Raw genomic sequence first — 21,959 nt, 5'->3', positions numbered from 1 at the left:
TCCCTACTGAGGAGAATAAAAAGAGGTAGTAAGCATAAATACTGGCAGATGAAATGTAGTTTGACACTGGAAAATCACTGCTTGACAGCTGAGAGGGGTGTCAGTGGAGGGGAGAGGCAAAGGCTGTGGCCAGGTGAGAGAAAGCACTGGGAAGGCGGGCTGCTGGGGAACCTGGGCGACGCCCTCGACGCTGGGTTGCAGCGCCCCGGCGAGAGTCTGAAAGAATTCCTCTTCTTCCACCTGAGGAAGGGAGGCCTGGCCTCCAGAATTCCTGGGAAGGTGATGAGGCAAGCATAATGTTGCAAGATTCTGTTCCCGAGTCATCTCAATGAGGGGCTCTGAGAAACTCCAAAATCATCGGAAACCTCTTCTCATAATCACAACAAATACGTATGGCTTTTTACTCTGTGATAGTGAAAGGCATGGACAGCACTACCTCCTTCAACCTTCATAGGAAGCCTGGAATATTGCTGTATTATTATTATTATTATTATCCCTATTTTATGGATGAGAAAACTGAGGTTCAAAGAGTTTAAATTGCCTAGGACACAGATTGCTTGTGGCAAAGTCAGAACTTGAACTCAGGTCTGTGAGTTCAAAGACTTCCCTTTAATGATGAAAAGCAGCTCATTTTAATCACAATGCTGGGTCAACAAGCTCTTTCTGAGAGGATCAGTAGATAGCTATGCAAAGAACACGGACCAGCGACCAGCACTGTACTCCTCTTTTTCTGCTGTGGCTAGCGAGTTTTGCTGAATCCCGAGGGTTCAAGGTTCATCACTCACCTATCTTTGAACTGATCAAGCCACCTGTGATCCAACTGTCTGCCTGGAATTTTTTTAGAGCATTCTAGACTTGAATGGTATTCAGTTGTGAATAACAAAGTAATCCTTTCCATCATTTCTTGATTCACTGCCTAATGACTATTCTGTGAACAAACAGGACGGAGAGCCAAGGAAGTACCAAAGGCTTCCTCAGTGCCCGTGCATGAACTGGAGGTCCAGAATGTCCGTCAGCATTCAGGGAGAGGAGTCTTAATCTGCAAAACTCTAAATCATGGGTTGGAAAACTATATAGCTGGCAGGTCAAATCAGATCTGCAGCCTGTTTTTATAAATAAAGTTTTACTGGAACACAGCCTTGCTTGTTCCTTTGTGTATTCTCTATGGCTGCTTTTGACAGACAGAGATCACAAGAGAGAGAGGAAGGGAAGCAGGCTTCCCGCTGAACAGACTGCCCGATGCGCGGCTCCATTCCAGGATGCAGGGCTCGATCCCAGGACTCTGGGATCATGACATGAGCCGAAGGCAGAGGCTTTAACGCACTGAGCCACCCAGACGCCCATAGGAGCCACCCAGACGCCCCTCTATGGCTGCTTTTGTGGCAGAGTTGAATAGTAGCAACGGAGACCCTCAGGCCCATAAAGCCTAAAATACTCTCTTCTCCTTTACAGAAGGAGTTTGGGGACTCCTGCTCTAAATGCCTCCAATGACAACAAAACAACAACAACAACAACAAAACCCCCAAAACAAAACCCCAGCCCCTTGAGAGATTTGGAAGACATATACCCTTGACTGGGGGGGGGGGGGTGCTGGGGGTTGGGGAGATGGGAACAGCTGCAAAAAGAAAAGAACAAAAGGCCAGAAACGCAAGAGAGGGAGAGAGACAGAAGGAGGAGAAAAACAAAAATAAAGAAATAATAAAAAGAGTGCAAAGAAGGCAAGAAAGATGACCAAAAGGTTGCGGGGCACAGGGACCACGCTGCCCATCCCAGCGAGTTCCAGATTTCCTCACTGCCCACTAAGCAGCATCTGCCATATTCGAGGTACTTTCGTGAGCATGGCCTCACTTAACCTCCCAACAGGCCATACAATGATTTCTGTTGACCGGATGAGGAAGTGGAGACTGAGAAAGCAGTGACATGACTGAGAAGGGGTGAGGCCAGAAATAAGACACAAGCAGGCTGAACCCCCCCTCCACCCTCTCCCCACCACACCCCAGGCCAGCAGTGACCACCCCCACCCCCCTGCTCAGAGGATGAAAGCACTACATTCTTCACTCATTAAAATTTATCAGAACCCTTGGGATTTTAATAGAAACGATCTACCTTCCATCTGGGCAAGAACTGGGCAGCTAACCACCTGGTTCAGCTATGGCGCACGTGGGCAGTTCACGGACCCTCCGCGAAGAGAGCGCTTCAGAGGCTCTGTCCGAGGGGGAAGCACAGCCCCAGAGCCCCAGTTAGCCATAAGGTCATACAGTTCAGATGTGACCCAGCCCAAAAGGCACCTGTTTCTAGGAAGCACTGTCGGGTCACAGGGGCCGGCTCTGGGGGTGACGTCATCACTACAAGGGCATCTCCGCACCCCACGGACAGGAGGATGCTGAGAAGCTGGGGCCGGGCAGCCAGTGGCACACTTGACCGTAACTGCTAACCTTCCCAGGGTCAGAGGAGGAACTTGAAGCAAACCGAGGATAAGCCACTCGCCCCAGGTCACACTGTGCTTCCGAGGAGAAGCCCCATTATGAACCCAGGAGGCCTGACCCCCGACACCCCTCTGCACAGGGAGAGTCTGCTTGCCTCTGTGCTGCAGGGGCCCCTTTCCTCCCTGCACTTTGGGAACCTGTAACTTTGCCGTGTTTAAGGGATTAGAAGTCAAGAGGTCTGCTCTGAAGCCCAGCTCTGCTGTGTGATTTGGGGTGAATAACCCCTCTGATCCCCGGTGTCTCCACCTTGAAGCAGATACCCACACTGGAAACAGCATCTATGCCTCAAAGGGTGGAGGGTGGGAAGGAAGCAGAAAGCACCTGCAGCTCACGTGATCTGCGGGCTCCTCTCCACGTGCGAGCGGACCCCACCTCCCCGGCCCCGCCTCCTTCAGCCCATCAGACTCCGGGGCAGGGGTGTGTTCCATCCTGGGACCAAAGGCAGGCCAGTGCACCTTACCGCCCAGGGCAGAGGCAACAAGAACGGGCACCGGTTTCACTCCACCTTGCCCTCGGGGCCCAGCTTGTGCTACGGATCTGCCTGGTCCTTATCGCTTTACCCCATCTTGCCCTCACAACCGCCCACCCTCTGGACTTCAGACTCCAGCGTGAGACACAAAGACCGCAGCCTTGCGGACACCGTGCAGCTCCTACCGTTGTGGGAGGGCAAATTATATATACATTGTGTGTGTGCCTGCCTGTCTATATCCGTCTGTATGGACATGTGCATATGTGTACACATACACACACACGCATGCTTAGATACACATGCGTCTATGTGCAAGTGTGTCTCTAAGTGTCTGTATCTAGATCTATCTCCAGGTGGTTCTCCTTCCCCACCTGAGCGCTGATTGATAGATGTGCGGTGGCTTACTTCTGGGATAACTCTGGCGGGGAGCTCTCTTTCCCTTCTCTTTTGCTATCCCAAAGTATTCACCTCTGACGTGGTCACTTGCTTTTCTTTCATTTCCTAACAGCTCCTCAGGGACTGGGAGCCATGGCCAAGTCCCCAGTGTGAACACGATGACGACAAGCAAGGAGCATTCAGCGGCAGTTTCTATCTACCGCACGCTTGTACGCCAAACCGCATGCTAGCTTCTTTTCCTGCATTATTTTTTGTAATCCTCCTGACAGCTCTATGGAAGCAGGTTGCTTTTAAATACCTATTTTATAAATGAGGACATTGAGGCTCAAGGAAACTGAGTAACTCACCTAACAGCAAACATCAGAGTTCAGGACTAAGTGTTTAACCACTACAGAGCGCCTCCCACTAGAAGAGATCCATCCAGGACACGGGTCTTGAATGAAATGTGCGTTTATATGAAAACTTGCAGCTTCTTCTTCCAGAAATACGAAAGCACTTTGAAAGGAAAACACAATGTGAGGTAGGATAATTAAAGATAAAAACACAATGGAACCACTGTAGAAAAGCACATGGTACCAGGCCCCTGGGTGGTGGGTAGTAGAAGATAAGTCTACATGAGATTATACTCAGCAGCATAAATCTCTGTGCAAAACCTTTCCCCAAAAATAGGCAACCAAAGAATGAATCAGTTTTAAGGAATGCCATCATGTTTTCTTTTAGACTTTGTGCACAGTCTATTCTCACAGGTGCCAGAAAACAATAAATGAGGGATGTGGGGACTCAGAGGTGCTGTATTTAGGAACTAATGCTCTCATAGGAAAAACAAAACCACAACCTGGGTCTTTTATCATAATGCTGAAAGCCATACTTGGGTCATTAAACTCTTCTTGTCTCTGGTTTATCACTTAAATAAATGAGGTAAGAATTGCTAATTAGGCTTACAATGTTACCACATAGAAAGCTGGGTTCTAAGAAACGAGCTTCCTAAGCCCAGAATCGTGAGACCACTATTTCCAAGCTCCGATCCCCAGACTGTCTACAGTTCTACTCACTTCTGGCTTGAGGCAAAAAAGAAAGTGAACTGAAGACGTCATCCTGGTGGAATGTTGTAGGAAATCCCTTTCCATCAATGTGTTTATCTTATACTCATTGATTTAACATCCATTTATTGCTTGCTAACCTACCAATTAATTTACCATTCGTTACCAACATACATCTGTTGATTACCAGCTGACTGACTGATTCCATGCCACGCACTGTTCTAGGCCCCGGGGTTGCAGCAAGGAATAAAACTGATAGAAATCCCCTCCTGAAAGAAGCTCACATTCCCATCATGCCTATTTCTGAATTTGCAAGTCCCTGTTTGTCATGAACTTGATACTAATATATGAACAAGTTCAACTTTTTAATAACAATAATAAAGAGAGAGTGCTTTACGGTTTCCGTGAAGCACTTTCACATGACAATGGCATTTATTCCGCAAAAGAACTCCGGGGAGTTCGCAAGAAATACGACAGACTATTTAAATAAAGAGACAAGTAATATGTTACCAAAAGCAAAAAGAACAAAGGGCATGAACAGATTATTTCTCTATAGGGAAAAAAAAAAAAAAAACCCAATGACTAATAAACATGAAAAAGAATTCAACTTCCCTAGTGCTCAAATATATTGTAGCTGAAGGTAACAATTTTTACTTGTAAAAATAACAAAAAGCAAAAGGGAAAAAAAGGATTGTGTCCAGAGCTGGTGAAGAGCCCTGGGGGTGGAAACCATGTATGCAGAGAGCCCTTAAACCTGCACACACTTTGATACAGGAATTCCGCTTTCAATAATCTGTCCAATGGAAATAATCCCAAATCTGGAATAAAATAGCAAAAACAAAAAAAATTAAAACTATAAAATTATCCAAGTATATGAAACCTGGATAAATGGCCTAACACAGGGGCACCTGGGTGGCCCAATCCGTAGGGCATCTGGGTATCTGCCTTCAGCTCAGGTCATGATCCCAGGGTCCTAGGATCGAGCCCTGTATTGGGCTCTCTGCTCAGCGGGAAACTATTTCTCCCTCTCCCTCTGCCTGTTGCTCCCCTTGTTTGTGTGCTCTCTCTGTCAAATAAATAAAATTTTAAGAAAAAAAAAAATGGGGGGTGGTGGTGCTAACACAAGATCATTATCTGGAGAGCCCTTCCTGGAAAAGTCAGACATTCAAAAATGTTCAAACAGTCCTGTGCAACCTGATGTCTAGAGCTTCCTGTGCAAGTTGCAGCGACAACTGTGCCTCATTGACCTGCCAGTTATACCCTAAATGTGCAGAAGAGGATATATCTATAAATATAAATAGGAGTGAAACTGTGACTGACGAGACAGACTGGAATTCTGGGACTACTGTGGATTCCTCTAAGCATTTGTCCCTCTAGATTCCCATATTACAAACGTCATTTACTCTGATACCTGCCTGCTAGTTTATAAATCTCTCCTGTCTTATAATTCTGTATGATAATAATGATATTAATGTCTCTTCAAGTTTTACTGTATGCCAACACAACAAATTGAAGGTATTATCTCCTTCCAACAACCCCCAGAGGCTGGTATTATTGTCAGCCTACCTACATTTACGGGTAGGAAACTGACCTCAGAGAGGTGAGGAACCCGTCCAGGGTTATGCAGATAGTATTGGGCATAGCTGGGATTTGAATCCAGTGATCTGGTTCTGCTCTAGATCCCATGCCCCTCAATCCCTGGGCCATACACCCTGATCTATTACTCTATACGATAATTATATGGGATATTTTTTTTTACCAGTCCAGTTAGGTCCTGAGTTACATTAGGGGGAAGTCATTTCTCACTCAGCTTTGAGTACAGTGTATAGCACTCAGTTGGCACTCAATACATGCTTGGGTCATAAATTAATGACGCCGTTGTTGACTTGCCTACTTCATTCAATTTTCAGTCTTTCATTGAATTGTTGGGGAAGAGTTTTCCTCCCAGGGGGGAGAATATCTTAAGCCAATTCCTCTCCCTCCCAACTTCTGTTGCCATCATCTTGTCTGAGGTCTCATCCCCTCAAGCCAGAGTCCACCAGCCTCCTGACGATTCTCTCAGATTCCAACCAGTCCCGCGCATCATTACCCTAAAGTACTGGGTCACAAGGCTTTCCTGACCTATGAGCCTAGATGCAGGATCGACACGCTAAGATCCCACGGTGACTAGGTGTGGGCAGAGCTCCTAGGCTCATCACCTGTGACACAAAACACCCTCCCAGGTGACAGACGAGCATTTTGGTGTAGGCTTAAGTTGAAGGATTTGTTGGGATATGGGACTTCCAGTGCTAAAATTGGGAAAGTTCTGGCCAAACCAAGGCCAGCTGATAATGTTGCATTCTCCTCTTGGTCTCCAAATTCTCTACGCTACCATGCACCCTACAAATAACAGTTTCTACTTGTGCCACATATAAATCAGGAAGCACAGATTCCAATCAAGCCAAATTCTCACTCAAAACCATCCAATGACACGTGCTGCCTCAGAAAACCTCTACTCAAGCTAACAAGCAAAGCCCTTGGCAATCCGGCCAGGACCAGAACCACCCCAAGGATGCAGTTGATTCAAAGCCTTTTCACAAGACCAACCCAGCTTTGGTGAGGTCTTGATGACCTCAACTCAAGGAGAGTTATTAAGACCACAAATTTGCTGGGGTGTGAAGCACATGGGACCCTTCCCACTTCTTGAACTGCTCTGTGGAGTTGCTCTTATTTTCCTCTTCCAAGAGTTATTTATCCTTTCCCATGTGTATATGCTGTCTGTCCAACCAGAATGCAGCCTCTTTGGTGGCCAATGTCACACCCTTACTTATGCCCCCCACAGCACTGAGCAGTGCCATCTCTTAGACACAGAGCGAGCACGCAATAAATTTTTATTCATAGACAACTGATTAGTACTGTCTTTCTTCCCCCTGCCACATGAGGAATTCAACAGCCCTTCCACACAGATAAATGCTCCATTTTTTTTTCATGTGGCTAATGTCTTCTCATGATTCTGTCTCCACAATCCTCGCTTTCCTTAAATGCCTGATAAGAGAAAGAAACTGAGAGCAAAGTAGGAGCATTTCCTTCTGCGGGTGATAAGAAAGGGGCAGAACCACAGTTTGGGGGGGTGGGTGGGTGGGGGTGGGGAGAAGTAAGATGGGAAGAAAATATAACAGAAATGTAAAGAAACGACCTTGAAGAACTTTTGGAGAGGGAGAGAACAGGCCACATATAGAAAAAGATACAAAGAAAGGTAGGGAGAAATGGCTTTGCAGAACATTAAAAAATAAAATAAAATAAAATAAAGCTGTCCATACGAGACTGTGGCCAGAGAAACATGAGCAGAAGGGCCCAGCACAAACGCCAAGCTCCGCCTGACAGGGGCAGCCCGTCTGACCCCGTCCAGAAGAGCGCTCTGGGCGGGCTCCGCACAGATGGCTGGCTTCGCGCGCCTATCCGGGGAGGCCCCTCATTGCCCAGACAGCACACAGCCCCAATTACAGGACTCACGGCAGGCACATTGAACTGACGGGAAATTTCCTTCGGGCAACAGAATCTCGACATAAAAAACAATATTGATCCATTTGCCTCCCTGCCAAAAAGAAATCAAGTTAGACAAAGGAAATTAGGCAAGCGGTTTCCTAGGATTCCGACTGCAGCTGCAGAGTAAACCTAACGTTCCTGACTCTCCTTCCCCTGCTCGCCCCAATGCGCAAAGGCCGCTCGGCCAGGAGGGTGCTGAGTAGGTGTTCATAGGCCCATGATGTCTCTTAAACGAACAAGACAATGGTCATCTCGTGTCCAGGGGACCCCACTGCCAGCCAGACTGTGCTGGGAAGTGACGTCCAGGAGCATTGGCAGATTTGCAAGGACCCATGCCCCATGCCAGCCAAGTACATGCTTGTCACCAAGGACAGAGCATGCCATCTGCTGCCCTGCGGAACTGTGAGGGAGCTCTGACCTTGGATTCACAGGCAGACGGGCAGCTCACTCAGCACTCCCAGCTCATGGCTCTGTGAGAATACACACACACACACACACACACACACACGGTCCTTCATCTCCGATGATATAGGGTAAGAGTGAGGACATCTCTCCCGCAGTGAGAGCTAAGACTGAAATGTAAGACTCTCAACTCGAGAATCAATGACTATAGCAAAAAGGAAGGCCACTGCCTCTCCATGGACCCTGCCCTTGCCACGTTGGGTAAAAAGTGATATTATGCCTCATTCACTTTGTCTTCAGCTACTTCCTGTGGCCTCTGGGTCATGGCAGGGCCCCATATCTGGTTTTTTAAATAACCGAGTAAACAAAGGTGGGACAAGATAAAATGTGATGGGGACAAACGGGAAGATCTGCATTTAGTTTCAAAAATCAAGGATTTTATATGCTTCTACTGACTAAATTGGACACTATTTGATGTCAAAGAAATCAGGGGCCAGATAGATGTGCTAGAAAAACCCTCACACATGTATTCAAGGATGTCCACAGTGTCTGAAATAGTGAGACCGTAAATATCCTAAACTTCCTGAGTAAAGAACATGCAATCAGTTATGCAATGTTCACAAAACAGAATATTATGTAGCCGTGAACATGAATGAAAGAACCTGCATATTTCAAAATGGCTAAGTCCCAGAAGGATAGTACTGAGAAAGTCACACAATAATATATGCAGTACAAGACACTTCATATAAAGCTAAAGATACACAAAATTATATATATGTATATATACGTAACGGTCTAGGACTGCATCCCCATATAGGGCAAATAGAAACACACGGGAAACATCAAATCCCCGATCCAAGGTAGTTGTTGGGGGGGGTGAATACACAAGGCATTATTTTTTGCACTTTGTATTTATATTAAATACTGCATCTTTTAAAAATTATTACAAAACTGAGCGTTATAATAAATTATAATGTTACACATTATAAATTATGTTAGACATTATAAATTACTCTCTGCTCAAGTGGACTTAAAATGTAATACAGAAAGTGGTCACTGAGTAGAATCCTAGCCCTTTCAGCATAAACATCCGAGAGGAAGGCCCAAAACCAGTTTTTAAATTGTCAACTGAAGAAATGAGGTAAGATATTGAAACTCTTGCACCTGGTGACATGTCACTGTTTTTTTGTTTTGTTTTGTTTTGTTTAAGATTTTATTTATTTGACAGAGACACAGCGAGAGAGGGGAACATAAGCAGTGGGAGAGGGAGAAGCAGGCTCCCCACCGAGCAGGAAGCCTGATGCGGGACTCGATTCCAGGACTCTGGGATCATGACCTGAGCCAAAGGCAGATGCTTAACGCCTGAGCCACCCAGGTGTCCCCATTTTACTGTTTTTAACCTGCAAATGGCAATCACATAAGATGCATCCTAAAAAATGTAATAAAGAAAATGGAAAACATTTAGTATAAAACTAACCCGCCTCGCATGTTCCTGCTCCAGTGGTGGTCTAGGCAGAATCATGTGCAGATCTCAGACTTAAATCTTTGTAGGACATGGACAAGTGCGTGTCAAGAGAAGGGTGAACAGAACTAGATCAGGACATTGGGATTCTGCTCGTCATGGGCCTAAGGATCTACTGAAGGATCTCAGAATGCTCATTTGGGGATGACATAGCTTATCGGGGGCCAATGACGTTCTTCAAATATTTGAATGGATGCATGAATGAAGGAGCGACCTTAGGAGAACATAGATAGATTGTGCAAGGCTCCAGAGGCAAACATTTTAGGAGCTCGAAAGAGGGTCATTTTTAATGCAAAAAAGGGAAAAACATCCTAACAATTACAACCATCCCAGGCAAGACTGAACGGTTTGCTTAGGTAGTAACTTCCTTAAAACTGGCAGTAATCAAGCACGGCCTAGAGCTAATTGGACTTTATGAATCCCAAAGCCTTCTCCAATTCTATGAAAACCAGGGGTTCTCAAACTTGGATATGAACCAGAATCCCCTAGAATCCTTGTTAAACCCCAGAGCACTGGGCCCTCCCCACAGAGTTTCCAAGGCAGTAGGCCTGGGGCCCTGCCTGAGAATTTGCACTTCTAATAAATTCCCAAATGATGATGATGTTGCCGGCCCAGGGACCATACTTTGAGAACCTGTGCTCTTAAAAAGAGAAGGCAGATCAGCTTCAATTAAGTTTTTAGGTGTTTTTATCAGGCCATTAGAAAAGAGTGCCCTTCCTACATCACTCACTGCCTTCAAACAGACTTCCACTGTGATCTTCTTCTGACAGCAAGGGCGCAGTTTTACTGATGCCTTCCCCAAAGGCCTTTGTAAAAAGCCATGGCTCTTTGCTGTGCTTTAAGACCATAAGGACCCTGGGATTCTTTCCAGGTACGGATATTAAATTTCTTTTGATCCATTTTTGCTTTGTTTTCTTGTTTCCTCTATAACCAAGGTTCCCGTGTTTTTTACGATAAGTGGCCAGAATTAAGAGTGAGTCTGGGCAAAAATCAGAACTGTCTGACCCACTGAAGGATCCAACCTGGCTTAAGCCACATTCCTGGCCAGTTCTGTCAATGCTACTGTCCACTGACTCTGGAACACATCCTTGCCAGCCACTGCTTTGGGGAAGAAGAAGGCAGAAGTGCCAAGAATTATTATTTTTTTTTCTTTAACTCAAAAAGAAGTAATGTAAAACTGATCTTAAACCAGTTCAGGGAAAAGATAAACAAAGCCCAAACAAAATGTTTAAATCACGCATTGGCTCACTGACCCAAGACTATTAGTATCTGGTTTATTCATTCAATAAATAACTATTGAGCTCCTCTATGCGATGTACCAGCACTGTTTTGAAACCTAGGGATGCAGCTGTTAATAAGTTAGGCAAATGCCGAGACAGAAAAATAGACAATGTATGTTGAGTAGGAAGAAAAATACAGTAGTTCTTGGTTAGAAATCCTATATGCTTTTTACACAACCACCTCCCCTTTGTGCTTATTTTTTTACCCTAATGGTTAAAATAAACTGTGCTTACTCTGGCCAAGGCAAATAATCAATGATCAAATGATCACTCTGTTCCTAAGCTGCTTTTCTTTTATAATTAAAAAAAAAAATGCCACTATTAGTAGTGAAGTCCCTGGAAATCATTTTCTAGCTCACTTGAAAGGTTCAGTTGCATAAGAACATGCTTAAATAAACAAGCTGAAATAAATAGTGGTTAAAATTTTACCCATCTGTAATCAGCAAAACTAGCTTTCTGCCTGCATAGTCAAAAACTTTTTTAAAAAAGCAAACGTCTTTTGAAGGCCAGAAAATAAATCCTAGGTGGTTGGTTGGAACAGTTTCACAGCAAACAGTTTTTCAAAGAGTCAGCTGTGGGGGCACGTAAGAGTCCTCTTTGAATCAAGTTATCTCAGCCAAAAGAATCCATCCAAGCTTCTCCATTTTATTCATTCCTGGTATAAACTGAATGTGTGCAAGACACAAAGGAGATGGAACTTTTAGATTAAATAGAATTCTAGTATCTTTTGGTCATGTCTGAATTAAGGCATTACCACAAGGGCTTCTGAATCACAGCCATAGTTAATAATAGCTCCCACTTATTCAGTAAGTTGACTACCTACTGCCACTATCACCTACTACTACTAACTGAGCATCTACTGTGTGCCACGCACTGCTAAACATTAACTCTGTACCTAGCACTTCAGTTATTTTGGGCTTTTTCATCATACTATCTTAAATACTCACGGCCATGCTATGAAATAAATGCCATCATTACCATCATCCCTATTTTACAAATAAAGAAACCTAAGTTCAGAAAAATTAAGTAACATTCCCATCTAGTTAGTGAAAGGAATTAAACCCTGAAGCCATTTGCTTTACACTGTGGTTCTCTTCCTGCCCCCAGGAACCAGGGTGATGGGCAGGATTTTGAGTGGATTAGCAAAAAACACTTATTCCTTAAGATCCTTTGCTGTCAGGGGTGTCTGGTAAGCGTGTGTCTGGGCTCGGGTTGCTGTCAGGGGTGTCTGGTAAGCGTGTGTCTGGGCTCGGGTCAGGATCTCAGGGCCCTGGGATCAAGTCCCCACGTTGGGCTCCCTGCTCAGCGGGAAGCCTGCTTCTCCCTCTCCCTCTGCCTGCTGCTCCCGCTTCTTGTGCTCTCTGTCTCTCTTGCTCACTCACTCTCAAATAAATAAATAAAATCTTCAAAAATAAAAAGATACATTGCTATCATCTGCCAAAAAACAGTCATAATTACTGTCTGTACCTATAGTCACCACCATGGGAAGGGTGCCCCTGTAGTTGTACAACGCACAGTCGGGACAACCCTATCCTCACCCCATGTGGCCTCCAGGAATGGATGTGAAGCAACACAGTGAACTGTCATTTCCACCCATGTACCGGGTATGAGGCCTGGGCCTCTCACTCTCTCCTTCCACACATACGGACCGCCACGGTGTGCCTTTGGGAACTGGGGGAGGAATTATAAACCCGCTTAGAAATAAGCATCATAAGCAGAGTCTTTAGACTGGCTGACTTTGATAAGCAGAAATGCAGTTGCTGCGTTTACATGCGTGGGCGTGAGTGTGAGCTGATATGTGCGTGCACACGTGCTTCCTTGGAGGTGGCGGAACAGTGTAGGGTACCAGTTAGTCCAACGATGCCTGGTGTGCCCCTTCAGGGGAAAAGGCCTGGAGCTTCCATGAAATAGTCGCTGATAAAACAGCTGTAAGCAGAAGCCATCACTCCTGGCCAAAGCACACTTTCTCCCTTACCTCTTCTTTGTTCCCGCGCTCCACAACCCTCATTACCCAAGGGTGAAGTAGTCATTCTTCCCTGGCTTTCATGCACACGCAAGTCCCCCCCTCCCAGAAATCTAGAGGGGCCCTTGGATAGGCAGCAAGTCATCACTCCTCATTGAATATAAAGTAAAATTCATTTGTCTCTATCTTCAATGAGAAAGGGAAGGAAATTAAGTAGGGAGATGGCACGATGCCTTTAAGAATGGTATATTCAAGGTCAAAGCCTGCTATAATTGAGTTAAAAAATAATAAATGAAAATAGCTGTGAGCAAAACATGCATGCCTGGCAGAATACAGTCTAGCTAGAAGTCTTCATTAAGTGTTCTTCTTTAAAAAATAAATAAATAAATAAATAAAATAAAATAAATGCTCCGCGGCACACAACATGTTAGCTGTGTGTTCGCGTGCTAGGGATGCTGCGAGAGATCCTGTAGCTCATAAATACTGAAAAGGGACAGTTGCCATGGTAACTAAGTGCTAGTTAATGAATACCGAAGAGCTGAAGCTCATAGGATAGTCTTAAATTGCCAGAACGTGAGTTATGGCCGCTGCCAGGAGCTGGCAAGTAACTTACGTGCCATCCTCTCCAATACGATTTTTAACAAGTTGGCCAGTTTGATAGGTCTCCGTCTTGACTACATGAGGCCACAAGATTCTCTCTTGACACTCCATGAAAAATCCTATGCCTGATTTCTTCCCCTTGACTCTAAGCACCACAATATTTTACAGAAATGAACCAAACATTTAGATAAGGAATGTGGCCTTAAATTTGAATCTTTGACCCAAGGAGCCAAGCATTAGGACACGCATCTCTGTCACAACCAACAGACACATGGGGTCGAGGAGCCATCGAGCTGAATGCAGCAGACTCTTTACTTGTGAAAAAGGTGGAGGCTCCGCATGCACCAAAGGCAGGTTGTTTTTATTGTGCAATGACACAGAAGAGCTTCTGCAGCTGATTTTTGCAGGAACTTTTTGCAGGCTGGTAACGTCGTAGGTGATCTCTCATTAGGATGGCCAAACCTTCTCTACAGACTCCCACTCCCAATTCTCTCTCACCATTCATCCCACATGTCAGATTTCTCATTCTGGAATCATCTGGCTTTTCACAGGTTTTTAGTTTTGGGTTTTTTTTTTTTTTTTTTTCTAAAGGCACGCTCCATCCCTTTTCTCTGCTCTGGTAGCTCTCGGTAACTAGAATGCAGCCCATTTTTAAGATTACAGATTGTGTTTCCAGCAGACTTATTTCTACATGCCATTAATAAATAATGAGAATTTAGAAAAAGAGGGAAACATCTAGGTACCACAAAGCCAAAAATCATTAGCAAACACATCCATTCTCCAGAGGCTGGCTCCTTGCATAACCAGCACCTCAAACGGCCTGTTTGGGTCTCAGTGTGGGCTGTGGGTGCCCCCTTCAGGCTCTGGGGAGAGATGCATGCGGCTCTCCTTTGAGATACTACCTGGTCAGAGGGTGACTGTTTTGCTAAAATCTTTCCGGAAATTTCAAAGGAACCTTGTGGCCCACCTGTGTTGGTGTGGTTGGGTAGGAAGCCCTTACATCACCAGCCTTCAGCTAGTATCAAAACTAGGTAGGTAAAATAAAATGCAGTGTCATTCAAGGAAAAAAAAAAAAACACCTTATAGATATGTTCATTGTATTCGTTAGATTAAATGATGCTTTTCCACTAGAGGAGCTCTGTTTAAAATCATCTCTGTCTGTAATAAAATTAAACCTGGAGAGAGGCAGCCCATGACCTCCTCACCTTCCTGCTTCCTCCCACGGCCTGAACCTGTTCTGGCACATAATCTCCTCCGGCCTTAGCTTCTTCCTCCCAGGCCTTTGGTTTCTCTCACCTTCGTGTTTAGTCTTGTTGATAGAGACCATGTTTCCTTGAGAGGTTGGAAGGAGAACAGCACTACCTCTCTGGTCTGCCTCTCCAAACCCATAACCCCAAGCTAGTCATGAGGAAAACACGAGAAGAATCATAACAGAGAGACATTCCACAACATGCCTGACCAGGACTCCTCCAAACTTCCAAGGTCATCACAAACAGAGAAAGTCAGAGAAACTGACAGACCACTGGAGCCTAGAGTGACATGACGGCGGAATGCCATGTGGTGTCCTGGATGGCTCCCGATCAGGAAAAAGAATATTAGGTAAAAACTAAGGAAAACTTGGGTCGCCTTGGGGGCTCAGTCAGTTAAGCCACCGGCTCTTGGTTTCAGCTCAGGTCATGACCTCAGGGTCGTGAGACCCAGCCCCTGGGACTGGGTTCATGCTCAGCACAGGGTTGGCTTGAGATTCCCTCCCCCTCCCCCTTCTCCTTCCCCTCCGTGCCTCCCCCTGTGGGTGCTTGCACTTTCTCTCCCTTTCTCTAAAATAAAATAAAATAACCTTAAGGAAATCTCTTTAAAGCATGGACCCTAGTTAATAATAACATATCAGTATTGGTTTATTAATTATAAAAAACCTATCATGGGAATAATCATGGAAACTGACTGTGGATTATATGGGGACTCTCTATACTATCTTTGCAATTTTCCTATAAATCCAAAAGTATTCTGAAAGGAAAGATTTATTTTAAAAACTGGATTTGTCGTCAAGACTGTTAACGAGGGAGGAAGGCAGTGACTAAAGACCATGGTCGGGTCTGGGGAGCAGATGAGCAGTGGACAGCAGAGCTCAGTCTGCAAGGCGGGAAGAGGCAGACTCCCGCGGCGACGGGCCGGTGGCGAAGGTTGGGGGAAGCTCCAGGGGGCGGATGGGCAGTTAGAAAAAGTTAAAAATATTGTCATGCCTCAGAAAGGTCCTCGTTGAGGTCATCAGTATAAATTTTGGTCAGGAACAGCCAGCCCAGATGAGCAACTTTCTCCTAACAGGCGGGCCAAGAATAGAGAAAGCTGAAGCTATGATCGACCCAGATAAGGAATCCGCAGACCGTGTCCCCAAAATTCTCTCTTTTGATAGGAAGCACCTATAAATGCACTTTCTTCTTGTTCAAATATCCTTCCAGATTCATTATTCTCTGAAGCTTCCTCTCTAACTGCCCCTTCTCTCCGGTTTCCCACATTCTGCAATTTTCACGTTGAAAAGGATGAATCATGAGATTGCAAACCATTTTGAGGGTGGCTTAGAGAAAATTCTTAAATTAAAGGGTTGAAGAAGCAAGATGAGGACGAAATTTAAAGCAACCCAAAGGGGGCTGGATCCTTTCAGTATATCCTGCCAAGGAAAGATGTATATTTCTCCACTTTTCAAAAGGACAGTAAAAAAGAAAAGAAAAACAAAGAGGACTCCAGTTTTTTTGTAAAAGAATCTGAAGGTCAGACAAATAGAAGCTTCTGGTTCCCTGGCCTCCTGGACACTTCAGGCAGATACCTGAGAACACCTTGAAAGGGAGACGGGCAGGAGAGAGTGACCCCAGCCCAGCTAGATAAACAGGAAGTAACCAGGACAGTGCATACCTTGACCCGGGGAACACTTTCTTACTTTAGACACATTTTCACACACATTGTTGCCTGTTCTAATAAAAATCTGATGAGGTTGGCATAACCATTATTAATAATCTCACTTTACCTAAGAGAGAGGGGCTACTCAGAGACAGTAACTGATGTGCCTTGGTTCCCCGCTTGGCATGGATGGAGCCGGGACCCAGAACCCACACCACAGGTGCTCAGGCCGTGGTGTTTTCATTTAGCCTCGTGCCTAGGTGGACGTGATCAGCAGATGTAGGTGAGGAAGTCATAGTGCTGGTAATTAAATGTCAGTGGGTATCTTTATCCCACAGACACATACATGAAAATGCAAATATTTCATTTTCTGCTACCATGACTGCCATCAGGTGAAGGACAAGTCTCCTTTAAGAAATACCAGAGAATTGATAACATAGAGAGAGAAAAAAAAACCTAAGAGCACAGAAACTTTTTAGTTTGACCTTCAGTTAGTTAGTTCTTGGATGAAAAAACAAAGGCCATGAAGCAGGTAATAGACAGATCTAAAAAAAATAAGAAGTAAACTCTTCTGGATCGTTAGGCGCTCTTCGGCAACAACTAAATGGGAAAGGAAGGGCCAGACAAAGTTACAGAAATCGGCAAGTCAAACTTGTGTGAAAGTGCTCTAAATTTATATTGTCTAAAAACGTGACTCAAAGAGACACAATCACAGCCTATAAATATCCCCCAAGCAACAATATATGTGGAAATAAAGTAAGTGAATTATTCACACCCGTAGGTGTGGGTCATTTCTCTTTGTCCGGTTGTGTAAGGAAGACCATGCTTTACCCCTGAGCTGGGGTCCTCTTTGGAAATAGCCAAAGAGGTTCTTCAGGTGGGTCCTGCTGCAGATGCCAGGTGTCGGGTTAAAAAGGGGAGCTGCGGGGAACAGCCTGCCGTGGCTCTTGATGCTATTAGGAATGGGGTTGGATCACTCCATTGACTACTTTTTTATTTCTCCCTCACCTTGAAAAGGAATAATAGAGAATAGAATTAAATTCAAAAACTCTTTCTGTGACTGGCCCACTTGACTGTAAGAAAACCACAGACCATGAACAGGCGCATCCAGGAGAAAGTGCTCTGCTTTGGTGTCGGGAGATCGCATGGTGCCAAATCTCGTGAAACACATCGAAGTCTGCAAAGTCAAAGCCACTGTTCACAGACGCCATTGTGTTACAGTTTTGCCACTGCCGAAAGGAAGAGTCCTATCTGCCTTACCTCGTAAGTCACGTTTCAGATAGCAGAGCATTTTTTTTTTAAAGATTTTATTTGTCAGAGAGAGAGCGAGAGCGAGCACAGGCAGACAGAGAGGCAGGCAGAGGCAGAGAGAGAAGCAGGCTCCCTGCTGAGCAAGGGGCCCGATGTGGGACTCGATCCCAGGATGCTGGGATCCTGACTCCAGCCGAAGGCAGCAGCCTAACCAACTGAGTCACGCAGGCATCCCTAGCAGAGCATTTTTTAAAACCACTGAGGACTGTGCAAATGCAAATGGTTCCTAATTATTATCATTATTTGGACTCTCCCAGATGTAATGCTTCAAAAACACCATTTTTCATAAATATTTCTTCTGTGTGATCATTGTCTCCCTTTCGAAATTTTTGAGGTTTCCCGATTCAGAATCATCGTCTCCTTAAGCCACAAATCATTTCAAAAGCTCTGTCTGACCCAGTACTCGGGGCAGACTAAATCGTTGGAATTACAGCAGAAATGATGCTGGGCAGGCTCCTGCCAGGTGTACAATAGCGCGAGTAGAGTGAGCTTTAAAATATCAGGAGCTCGCTAAACACAGCATGCTCAATTCATCCGCACACCAATCCAAATCCAAGCAAATTTTTTTCCCCCTTTGTCTTCCCAAGGACAGTTTCTCTAGTCTCGTGGAGAAGCTGCCCCCAATTTAATTTTATCTGTCTTCATTTCTTCTGCAGGGACAGGGGCCTGAGGATGTAACCACCAGATATTTAATCCTTAAATAAGCAATAGTTTCCTTGTTAGCATCATAACAAAGACCCTGAGCTCTGCCTTGTTGGTATCTTAGGACCTTTACGTAACTAAGATGTTCATATCACCGTGTACTGTGCTGCGAGACCGTAAGCCGGCAACAGGCTGGTACACGGTCACTAATGCTTGTGATGGCTGTGGGACTGCCCACCCTGTGAACTGCTGCCCGAGTTGGGACAATGGATGCCCAGGGAGTGCTTAACTACAAAAGACAAGCATTTTCTGCAGAAGTATCAGGGGCTTATTTTTAAGCTTAGAGCCGTGGTAGCCCTAGTGCTTTTCCATCTTCTCTTCCCCAGAGGAACCTAGGAGCATTTCAATCAAAGTTGGGCCCTTGTGAAAAATAGCACCTCCAAGAAACTAGAGATTTTTGCTTCGTACAGTAATTAACCTAGTAGACCTTGAATAAATGCCTATTCAGTGAAGGTAGAAGGCCTCATGTATCCCCCTCGACGCACGCACGCACACATGCGAAGATAACATTATAGTATGTGGGATTTTCTCCAATATAAATGTGAAGGTTATGGAAGATACAAATTCGGATGCAGGTGTTGTCTCTGCTAATATCTTAGAAGGAGAAATTAGGGCTTCAGCCTCTCTATTCAATGCTTTCCTGAGTTGGTGGAAATTGCCAAATCTGCAATATTAACATAGAATTATGGAAATTGGAAACAAAAAGCTGGAGTCTACTGGGAATGATAAGCTCAAGATGAAATCAACCGGAAAATCTGGCTAACTAAAAGTGACATCCTTTGTGCTGGAATTTTTCTATCTGAAAGCTTTAAAAAGGCTATAATTATTTTGAGTTTTCAAGTCAGCCCTTTTCAAACTAAGCCTCCTCTTTTCTTCATTGCTCTCTATACCGTTCCTCTGTGTGAACTGGGGAGCTTGCCAAGCTTACCACTGAAGTGGTAAATTCATATTGGTTATACACACACACACGCATCTCCAGGGAATGGGAAGGAACACAACTTTTGCATCCTCTATGCCAAGGAAAACAAAGGAATATTTGTACATCAGGACTCTTATCATGGGGCGCCTTGGTGGCTCAGTCCGTTAAGAGTCTGTCTTTGGCTCAGGTCATGATCACAAGGTCCTGGGATCAAGCCTGTGTCAGGCTCCCTGCTCAGCAGAGGGTCTGCTTCTCCTTCTGCCTCTGCTCCCTCCTTACTCGTTATTCTCTCTCTCTCTCTCTCCCTGTGTGTCTCAAATAAATAGATGAAATCTCTAAACACAAACACACACACACACACACACACACACACACACACACACACACACTTAATCTTGTGCACAAGCTCAAAACACAGGGTAAATAAATCACCTAATAAGAAGTGTCTTATTGAGGTCAATAAATAATTTCTTTGCAAGTTAGTGCTTTTTTTTCCATGGAAAAGCCAAAAAATACAAGGACACAGACTTACCTCGTGGCTTTTGGGTCCCAAATCACAATGTCTGCATCTGATCCCACAGCTATCCTTCCCTTTCTCGGATAGAGATTGAAGACCTTCGCTGCGTTTGTGCTGGTAACTGCCACAAACCGGTTTTCGTCCATTTTACCACTATGCTGTAAAAACAGTTCAAGAAAGAAAATGCATGTGTTTTAATGACCACGTACTTAAACATCTCCTATCAATAAAAGTGCAAGCCTCGTATCTCTTAGAACCCAACAGAACTGCACCTAATTTCTTACACTGTGGAGCCAAACGCCTCTGGGGATGCTGGTGAGCCTTAAACTATCATAATCATAATGATGGGGATGATGGGTGAACACAAGCCTGAAGATAACTTTTCACAAGCCTAAGCTTAACTCCCACCCTTCACTAATTTTCTCCATCCTTCCCAGAATCACACAGACAACAGCTGGATGTTGGCAATAGTATTTTCAATTTTTGTTTAGAGTTGACTAGCACTCCCTACTGCATTTATGATCTGGCTTATTTACTGTAGACCTAAGAATGATGAGATGGTCATGTAGACAACAGGTAAAATATTATAAAGTTAAAATAAGACAGACCTTTAAATCAGATGACAAGACTTTTAGAAAGAGGAAAAATCAACTCAAGAGATTAAATTTTGTGCTACTGAAATGTACTTGAACCAATAATCATGGAGTCTATTATAAGGGATTTTAATATGGACATACTGTGGATTAATGTGGTCTTTCTAAAACCATATGATTTTGTTTTGTTTTGTTTTTTAAGATTTTATTTATTTATTTGACAGACAGAGATCACAAGTAAGCAGAGAGGCAGGCAGAGAGAGAGGAAGGGAAGCAGGCTCCCCACTGAGCACAGAGCCTGATGCGATGCGGGGCTCGATTCCAGGACCCTGGGATCATGACCTAAGCGGAAGGCAGAGGCTTTAACGCACTGAGCCACCCAGACGCCCCTGATTTGTTTTTTTAAATGTTGAGAGCTTATCCCTATGTACATTTATCTGGTTAGGAGCATCCTTAATAAGGTTTATTTAATTACCAATGTGTCTATGTCTCACAAAATGATTAAGAACCACAACCTGAGAGTAATATTCCCATGAGTCAACCATCTTCGTGTTTCATAAAATAATACAGTTTCTATACATTATTAAGAAATATTCAATTTTTTAAAAGTCTTTTACACACTTGCTATATTATGGAAATTTACTTTAACGAACATACTCATTTTAATAGCACAAGCTCAGAGAAAAAGATTGAACTTTTAGCAAGAAAATCTAAGCAAAGAGAAAGAGAGGAAGAGTCATGTGGGATGATTAGAGTTAGGGTAGTGGTACCAAGGTCTGAGAGATGATTAGCAGAAGAAAGGGCTATGGAGATGTTTTGGAGATCCTTACATGTAAACTGATCATTCAAATGTCATCCTATAAGTAATGGAAAATGTTAAAGGGTTTTAAAGAAGAAAATAGCATAAATAGTCCTTTGTTTTTGGAAGGCAGCACTGGTACTAGAGGATAACATAGGTAATATAGTATAAGCAAGCAAGAGCCTGGCGGAGGGGTACCAGCTTTGAGACTACTGCAACGATCCAACCGAGACAGACTTCAAACTAGAGTAGTCAACATGAAGATGTAAATAAGGAGACATGTTAGGAATCCAATTGACAATAACTGGTAAATAATTAGAGTTAGGAAGAATGGTATGTGGAGGGGATTCTGAGGTGTGAGATAATGTCATCTAAGGGAAGGCTTCTGAAAAATGGGTGAGAATGACATGAAAATGGCGGCTCAGGTATAACCAGGTAAGCCTCCCCACTGATCCATACAACTACACGTGTCAAGTGGATAGACAGGTGAACATATGAACATTTAGCCACCTGATTCTTCTCCATGCTCCAGGAGACATTTTT

The 21,959-nt window shown here is 44.3% G+C and overlaps 1 protein-coding gene across 1 annotated transcript in view; it reads right to left on the bottom strand.

Annotated features, from left to right (window-relative positions):
* Positions 1-21,959, bottom strand: part of DPYS (dihydropyrimidinase) — a 74,969-nt gene that overhangs the window by 19,433 nt on the left and 33,577 nt on the right. Inside the window, exon 7 of the mRNA XM_082719098.1 lies at positions 20,040-20,182. Coding sequence (XP_082575224.1) covers positions 20,040-20,182 — 143 coding nt within the window. The remainder of the gene's footprint in view (positions 1-20,039; positions 20,183-21,959) is intronic.

This window comes from Mustela nivalis (genome assembly GCF_964662115.1).
Source record: "Mustela nivalis genome assembly, chromosome: 2".
NCBI classification, from domain to species: Eukaryota; Metazoa; Chordata; class Mammalia; order Carnivora; family Mustelidae; genus Mustela; species Mustela nivalis.
Note: the sequence above shows the minus strand (reverse complement) of the source record. Positions and strands in the feature narration are given on the sequence as shown.